Source organism: Coccinella septempunctata, chromosome 3 (genome assembly GCF_907165205.1).
Source record: "Coccinella septempunctata chromosome 3, icCocSept1.1, whole genome shotgun sequence".
In the NCBI taxonomy this organism is placed as follows: domain Eukaryota; kingdom Metazoa; phylum Arthropoda; class Insecta; order Coleoptera; family Coccinellidae; genus Coccinella; species Coccinella septempunctata.
The window spans coordinates 10,479,572-10,489,303 of NC_058191.1; the positions used below are offsets into that span (position 1 = coordinate 10,479,572).

Sequence of the window (9,732 nt, forward strand, 5' to 3'; positions counted from 1 at the left end):
GAGATTCCCGCTCCCAAGAGAGGGCTCTCGGAGATCTTATCATCTTGTGATCAAACCAGTCAACAAGAACCTACCACCGATTCTGACCCTGTAAGTGAGAATTCCATGCCACCCCCACAAACTTCAATGAAAAGGATTCCCGATAACAAAAGAGTCAGGAAGAAGCGCAAAATAGAGGTACCTGAGGACCACACCCTGAGCGACTCCACCAAAACAACAATTTCAACTGCTTATCAAGAAAACCCAGAATCCTTCCATGTACCCTATGATAACCTAATTGCGTTTCTAGAAAATTCTTATGGAAGCCCCTCACCATATAACGAAGCTGAAAAATTCACAACGAATGTGAAAGCACTACTACAGGACCTACATAATATTTACCCATACGTAGAAAGAGCAAGCAAAAACCGAATCACCAGAATTTCAAAGAAAATCAAAGAAAAACTTAAGGATGAAGAAATTGAAGTTGAAAGTCTCAATAGCCTTGACATAAATACAGAAGACGACGACCCTTCAGACAGTTCTTCCCAAGTATCTACACACTACCAATAATAACCATCCACCTTCAAATTATTACAATGGAATTGCAAAGGGTTTTACCCACGACTAGAACGGATTCAACAACTTGTCTCCGATACTCTTCCTGACATTCTATGCCTGCAAGAGACGAATTTCAAAACCAGTCATAATCCTCACCTAAAAAACTATTCAGGTCATCACTTCATCAGAAGAACAAACACCAAAGCTAGCGGCGGTGCAACTATATTCATCTCAACAGAAATTTACCACAGAGAAATTAACCTACATACCTCTCTCGAGGCCGTAGCCGTTACTACCTGGTGCCCCAAAAAAATTACTATTTGCAACGTTTATATTCCGCCGAAACACAACCTCTCTTACTCCGAATTAACAGATCTCGTGAACCAATTGCCTACCCCTTTCATCATGGTAGGCGACTTCAATGCTCACAATACGGCATGGGGCTCAGAAACAACATTTGGTAAAGGAAAAGTGGTTGGAGATGTGATAACAGATCTCGACCTCAACATACTTAATACGGGAGAAAACACATATTTCAATGTGTCAACCGGGGAATTTTCATCTATTGACCTCTCTTTGTGCGATCCTACTACAGCGACTCATCTCTCCTGGACCACTCTGGACAGTCTATATGATAGCGATCATTTTCCCATTGTTGTAACAGATAGCATATCCAACCCCTCAGATAATGTTATAAAGTGGAGAATGACCAGTGCTGACTGGGATTCCTACGCGGAAGAGGTGAACTCTCAAGTAACAGCTGCAGAATTCATGAATAACATAGATCAAGCTGTCCACCAGTTCACAAACATCTTAATATCAGCAGCGGAAAAACATATCGGACGAATCACAATAAAAACAAACAAGAAGATAGTCCCATGGTGGAATGAAGCCTGCAAACTCGCCGTAAAACAATGTAAGAGTGCACTGAACCGTTACAGAAGAACACGACATCAAGAAGACTTGCTAAATTTCAAAAAACTCAAGGCAATCTCTAGAAGAATTCTTAAGGAAAGCAAACGGAAATCTTGGATGAATTTTGTATCTTCAATCTCCCCGAATACAACACCTACTCAAGTTTGGACCAAAATAAAACAAATAAAAGGTCAGAATACAACCTACAGCATTCCTTCCATCCTTGACGAGAAAGACGAACCCATCACTAGGAGTCAAGACATAGCAAACACGTTGGCGAAACATTATTTTGAAAAAACAGTCAATCAAGATATTCCACAACACCCCAAGAAACGAACGATGAATATAGGACAGTCTGAAAAGACTATCAATCACCCCTTTACCTTACAAGAACTTAAATTAGCCCTTTCCTCTATGAGGAACACTGCAGCAGGCCCGGACGAAATTCCAATGATATTCCTAAAAAAACTGAAGGATGAGACACTGCCAAAACTACTGAAGTTGTACAATAATATCTGGACAAGTCATCAATTTCCCAAACAGTGGCAACAATCACACATCATACCAATTAAAAAACCAGGCAAAACAAAACCCACTCCTAATGTATTCCGACCAATTTCATTGACCTGCACACTGTGCAAAGTTCTTGAAAAGATGGTCAATGCGAGACTGATTTGGTATCTGGAAAAATGCAATCTCTTACATCCCGCCCAATCAGGCTTCAGACAAAACCGCAGCACAACAGATAACCTCGTCATGCTTCAGACAGAAATAGCTCATGCATTTGCAAACCAACAAGACCTTATAGCTGCATTGATAGACATCGATAGTGCCTTTGACACTACAAGTCGAGAAGCGATTTTGAACAAGCTACATGATATCAAACTTGACGGAAATATTTACTGTTTTCTGGAGAACTTTCTGACCGATAGAAGTTTCAAGGTGTTAGTGAATGGCAAGTCCTCTGACTCTTTTGTCACCCATAACGGCATCCCGCAAGGCTCAGTGTTGAGCACGACGCTATTTATACTAGCCATCAATGATATCTGTACCGTTATTGAGGCCCCAATCAAATTCGTCTTATACGCCGATGACCTGCTTCTCTTCTGCTCGGGCAAAAGTACCAAAAGTACATGTAAACTTTTGCAACGGGCTCTGAATAGTATCACCACATGGGCTAAGACAATAGGATTCAATTTCTCTCCTTCTAAATCCAAACTAATCAAGTTTACTAGAAGACACCTTACAGTCCCACCACAATTAACGATATACGATACACCCATAGAACTCGTTGATCACCTACACTATCTCGGAATGACATTTGACCAGAAGCTAACGTGGTCACTTCATATCAAGAAAATCAAAGGCTCCTGTATGAATACCATGAACATCCTACGAACATTGTCTCACCATCACTGGGGATGTGACGAAGAAATACTACTCAAAATCTACAGATCACTCATTCGTTCAAGACTTGACTACGGCAGTATGCTTTATTCCACATCTAGTAAATCAAATTTAAAATTGCTCAACAGCATACCCAACACTGCTCTGCGCCTCTCCCTTGGAGCATTCAGATCCAGCCCATCAATAAGTTTACACGTTGAAGCACAAGAACTTCCGCTCAACTTTCGCCGACAGCAAACTCTCCTTACTTACATATCCAAAGTGTCTGCTCTTCCGAATCACCCAGTGCGACACCTGCTTGAAACTTCACAAGAGCCACCTACTATGAAGCCCATGACCTTGCTCTCAATTCCACAAATTGCAAAGCAAAATTTGGGGCCTATAGATGTTTCCTTAACATCTCCCATTACGTTTCCGAAACACACCCCATGGTCTAGACACCACCCAAGGCTAAATACCTCTCTGCATAGACACAGCAAACTAGAAACTTTGGGAATAATTATTAAGCAACACTTATTTGAACTAATTGAGCATGAAAAGTTCGACGAAGAACTATACACCGACGCCTCCAAAGACGAGCAGGGAATAGCATGCTCGATCATCAATGAATCGAATGCCCCGGTGTCCTACAAACTCCCATCCATCTGCAGCATCCACACTGGTGAACTCTTCGCAATTTATAAATCCCTTTGCAGTCCTCTTATCCCAGGTCAAAAGCTCGCAATACTCACAGACTCTTTATCTTCAATTGAATCCATAGACAACATTTACTCGAAGAACCCTCTGGTACAGCGAATTCTAGAACGATGCCATACCCTTAAAGCGAAGGAGAATATTTCCACCACTATAATCTGGATCCCATCACATATTGGTATAACAGGAAACGAAGCTGCAGATCAGGCCGCAAATCAAGCACGAACTTCCGACCTTCCTGTGACCCAAATCCAACTTCATACAGACCTCAAAAATGCCATAAAGCTGAGATCCTTACAGGAATGGCAAGTCCAATGGGAAGGAGCTAGCACTGGACTACATATGATACAACCCAAAATACATAATCCACCACAAATTAGTTTGGGCAGAAAAGACAAAACCGTAGTGAGAAGACTTCGAATAGGCCACACCAAGCTAACCCACAGCTATCTGATGTCTTCAGAAAATCAGCCCAAATGCGAACACTGTCACAATACCCGTCTAACTGTTGAACACCTACTATGTATCTGCCCATATTACGGAGATGACCGACGACGACTTGGGCTGAGAGAGAATCTTGGAAATATCCTCAATTCACAAAATCAAATTGAATTAACTCTTAAATTTCTCAAAAAATGTCAACTTTACAATGATATATGAATTCTCAAATGTTAGTTCTTCAAGCTCCGAATAACTAGATTTATATTTAGAATAAGTTAATGTGTACTGTACCTCGTGTCAATGATCTCGATGTCGAGACACGTTAATTCGAAATAAAATAAAATAAAAAAAATTAATTACAGTACTGAAAGAAATATCTCTGTTCCCGATTTTTATTTCGATGTTATACACACATTTTTTTAAGCTTATCACTTTGCCAAAGTATCACAACTAAATTCAGCATGCAAAAATATTTATTGATCTTATCGTGTACTTTGTGAAATAAGGAATTGAAATTCGACGATTCGTTTAAGAATTGGATAGGGCATACACATTCTGAAGGTATAGCTAAAAAGCGAACAATTTAGACACTTTATTTCCGACTTTCGTTGAACAAAATCAGATATAAAATATAATTCCGAATTGGAACCTTTCAAAACGAAGAGAAAAATATGAGATAATCAACGTATTAATCATCTCAAAACCGATCAGTTCAAGCACAGTAGCATAATAAAAAATATCCCATAGTTCTGAGCTAAATAGGTATAGAAGAAAATTTGGACGCATATCGGTTTCATTCAAAATTTTCGTAAATCAACTATAATTTTCAAAGTCGATAACTAGTTAAATATACATCTAATGATTCAATATTGTATGTACATCTATAATTCTGATGTTAAGCACAGATCTGAAGCTTTATCTGACATTTTGCAGGAGCTGTTTATTGAAAGTCAGGCAAGTAAAAGTTGCAAAATTTTAGGAACATACTTCAGCGTATACCAAAACTTTGAAGAGAGAAGTTCAAAATATATTGTTGGCAGTGTACCACTTCAAAATCCTAAGAAGTTCTTCTTGTCAATATGAAAGTGGTGAATCGAAATTTGTATATAAATATCTATATCACATTAATAATCAAATGAATTCAGTTTTTCCTTTATTTCTGTTATCAATTTCTGAAAAGAAAAATATACTATGCAACAGTAAGAGAAAAGATACTGAATGCTTTTTTTCAATATACATCCTCTCAACTTTAGGGACTGCTCATTTATTTCGATTTTACAAAAAAAAATTAGAAGCAAAACATCTGAATGATTTTTTCTGAGAATTATCAAAGATATGTTGATTTTTGCGGAATCTTTTCTGAATAAGTCATATTTGATTATCCTATTCCTGAAAATATATAATGGCTCTGTATAATAAGAACTGAAGGACCCAATTTTGTTCCTTCATATTGTCAGAGTACCTGCTGAAGTGATAAAAGTATTAGTGAATACCAGAAATTATTCAAATGCGTTATCAGCACCATTAAGAGAATAAAGCATCCCTCAAGGTGGTTAGATACTTGTTGTTCAATAAACATGAATACCCAGATGGATGAAACGAATTCAAAAACGAATACTGAAGACGTTGACTGATTTACTTCTCCTATACAAAAATCTCTCAGTAATATGTGTATGGTTTAAATGTAGGTTGATACATATAATACGTATAATGAGTTTTTCGAATAAAGTGAAATTGATGTGAAAATATGAACATTCGGGATTATTCAAATCCGAATTCGCATTCATAGACAATGGTAAGTTTTTTACAAAAGTGTTAAAAATTCCAAACTAAACTTCGAATGAACTATTTTTCGACCCCAGCGAGCCTTGACATTTGAAATTCAGCCGATGAGCAAACTCAGTTTTTAAAGCATTACATTGCTTTTATTAAAGCACATAAAACTACTCTGCTCCCTTGTGACAGCGTTGAAGGCTGAACTGATATAATAAAACACAGAGTATAAATGAGCAGCTGTTAGAAAATTCAAGGGATGATTCCATGTCAAAAAGTGCGAGTTTTTCATTAATTTATTTTGAACATTCCATTTCCAGGACACTGACACAGCTAAAGATGATTAAAAAAAGCAATTTTCAATTTTTTTTTCAGAAACCAGAAAACTGAGATTTATTTTATGCCATTTTGATTTGGGATAGTTTATCGTTTTTCGAATAATGAACAAAAAACTCCCCATAGTAAAATTGACTGAATTTCAGTATAGGCATAATAACATATGCAAATTTAACAGCTTGCTCTTTCGTTAGATTGCTAAGCTGAATTATAATTTTTCTGAATCTACTAACTCTAGTTTAAATGTCATGCATCGTAATGTTATATTATTTAAGATTATCTGTTTTTTTTAACGACAATCTCTGTGGAGCAGTTTTGTGCAGCAGTTGAGAATTGTATGTTGGATATAAACAGGTCGAGGATACATATAATTTTCAACCATCTATAGTAGTTTCATCCACCCAACCGATCTTTCAAAAGCAAGAATAAATATGAATAAAAAGTTAACACTAATTAGTAAGTATATAATATCTGACTTTAATACTGGGAACAATTTGTCACTGTAATTCTGGGAAAGATTTATCTGTGTGGCACTAATTATAAATTACGGTTTATATTATCATCCGTATTATATAATAATGAAAACTCCTTCAGGTATTTGGATAGTTTGTATATTAATCGATACTCCTTTTTACATAAACACCGACGTTTCGGTATCAAATCGGACCTCTATCAAGGATTAATGATTTCACAGGAATCGAGTCATCACAACAAAATACATCAATCTGTTTCATCGAATGCTTCTTTTAAAATGATCGCACATATAGTTTTATTGCTTCACTTATATATTATTATTTACTATAGTATTTATTTTATTTTGGTCATTCATCAAAATAATTTCCTTCTAGAGTGATACAATCAGTCCAACGTCGCTTTAAAATTTCGATGCCTTTTTGCAATTCTGGAAAATATTTATCATTTTGTAATTCTAGAAACAATTTGTAATGTAGCAAAAATGACAAATTTGAACTCCGCCGTTTACTACATCATTGCAGGAGAGTGGGGGTTCGCGCGTAAACTGCCAAATGACAGGTAGGTACTGGAAGGGAAAAATTCAGGTACATATTTAAATTCTATTCGTATGGTTCGATGAGTGAAGTTGATCATATTTTTCTTGAAGTTGAAGTTGGAAATGAACTTTTGTGTCCTGTGAAAACAAATTTGGTGAGTTGAATTCAATTGATTAATTTCATCTTTTTATTCTTGGGATACACAAAAATAAATTTCTTTACAACTCTTTCCGTTATCATTTCAAACGTTTATTTCTAGAATTTTCACATTCTATCAAATAATATGTGAATGATGGAAAATAATATTTTTACTTCGTTTATTTCAGTCTTTGGAAATTTCGAAAATGTCTTGCTGGGAAACATTCATCCTACCAACGAAGATAGCACTGTCCACCGTTGAAAAACTTGAGTACTGCCAAGAGGACGACCTTCAAAAATTGGTGGTGATAGAAAACCTAATGAAACAAAATGAGAGTGTCCAGAGACGTGTAGAAGACATCAGATATTATGCCAGTACTGAATCGAAAAACATCATCGATTCAAACGAAAAATTGGCGATTCTAACAAAAAAATTGAATAATGCCCGAATTATAAAGCAAATTTTGGAAAATACCGCCCGGGGGACCAAAAGTAAAAAATCATCGGACATGGAAATCGCGAAGTTATGTGGAATCAACAGAATGAAAAGGAATAACAGATATTGCAAATTCAAACAACCTCTATCACCCCTTGCCGTTCACGCAAATACACATTTGCACCGCGGAATCAAGAGAAAAAGTAATGAATAGTTCCCTGATTCATGAAAATTATTGTAAATAATTGTATATATCTAAAGTAAGTGTAGAATCATTTCGCTATTAATTTTAAGTGTTGTGTACATATATTTTGGTTTTTGAATGAAAAACAAGCATAAAATATGAGTAATTTCATTTTCCACTTCTTTTAAAATTTTAAATAATCATTGAGTTTTGTTGAAGCGGCAAATGTATTCATGAATATTCAAGCTTTGACATAGTGAATTATACTAGGTGTCTGTTAACAAATGCGAAGGACTTACGGAGATGATTCCTATAAATTTTTTTCGAAATCAACCTCCCTTCCAAGACATAGTTTTTAATTTTTTTACGGGTTCTAGAAAACACTGACGTCCAGTTTCATAATCAAATTCAAAGTCACTTTAAGCTTAAAGCTTCCTTTAGTGTCATTTTTAGTAGGGTTAAAGAAATATTTAGAATTAAAGCGACTTTAGGTTTGATTATGAAACCGGCCGTTAGTCATAAAACTATACATAATATGAAGCACTGACTAGATATTACTCACACATTTTTTTTAAATCTCATAACTTTATTATTAGGGGTTGAAAATAACAACTCCTTATGATTTTCCTTCAAAAATTGTTTTCTCTTATATTTTCCCATTCAATTTTGGAGAAAAAAAGTCTCTTGCAGAATGTCGATACAGTCGATACATTTCTCGGAATAAGTAAAAACTTACAAGCAGTATGCGAAGGTGTATGAAGCAGAGAGTTGATGCATGTACATATTTTAGCGGGAGGTAGTCATTATATGGAATACTTATACGATGAAATGGATTGAACTAACAGTGATCAGAACTGCTTGTATATTTTTATTTATTCCGAGAAAAATATCGACTCTATCGAAATTTTGCAAGAAACTTTTTTGCTCCATTATTGAATGGGAAACCATAAGAGAATTTATTTTTCGAAAATCTATCCCACGAAAAGAAAATCATAAGGGGTTGTTATTTTCCAACCGTAATAATAAAGTTATGAGATCTAAAAAAATTCTGTGAGTAACATCTACTTATTGCTTCATATTATGTACAGTTTTATAAGTCAGAGTGAGTGTTTTTTGAAACCCGCACAAAAAATTAAAAACTGTCAACTCGTCATTGCCTTCCAAAGGCTGTGTCTTGGGAGGTCGATTTCGAAAAAAATTTATAGGAACTACCCTTGCTTATTTTCATCGAGGAATCATCTCCCTAAGTCCTTCACATTTGTTTACAGACACCCTGTATAATTATTGGGAATTACTTATATATTTTTTTCAGCAGCCCCTTTAAATTGGCACCTGGGAAGCAACTTTTTTCTCAGAAACCACAACACTGTCATCTGCTCAATTTTATCTCTGTTAGTTTTCTGTTTCATATTCACAATTTATAAATTCGAATTCAGTATAAGAAATATCAGTTGTTATAAAGAATAATTCTAACAGGAATGCTCCATCACAGTTTTATCGAAAAAAAGTATATACACCATAATTTTTTTTTATTTGCATGAGTATATGGAAAAATATATAATGAAACAACAGAAGGAATATCTCCAGAAATATAACTCAACATTTGCTATTCATCTTTGTTTTCAATAAAATAATTTTTTCTATACTTTATCTGTATCTTTTTATTTGTTTCTAATCCGAACACACACTAAAAAAAGCTGCGACAGTGAAATCCATTTTCTAGTCAGTTTGTTCTATATCAACATTTTTATGTTGATCAAAAACGAATTCATATTTCCAAATGAATGCTCAGAGAGTATAATCCATAATTACTCAACAGACAAATATGGAATCCAGTAATTGAAACAGTGGAACACGTG

General features: G+C 35.3%; 1 protein-coding gene across 1 annotated transcript; it reads left to right on the plus strand.

Annotated features, from left to right (window-relative positions):
- The first annotated feature begins 7,164 nt into the window (after positions 1-7,164).
- LOC123309572 lies at positions 7,165-7,903 on the plus strand. Its single transcript, XM_044892757.1, has 2 exons — positions 7,165-7,269; positions 7,442-7,903. Exons 1-2 carry the CDS (start codon positions 7,195-7,197, stop codon positions 7,901-7,903), a joined length of 537 nt encoding a protein of 178 aa, XP_044748692.1. The 5' UTR covers positions 7,165-7,194.
- The last annotated feature ends 1,829 nt before the right edge of the window (positions 7,904-9,732 follow it).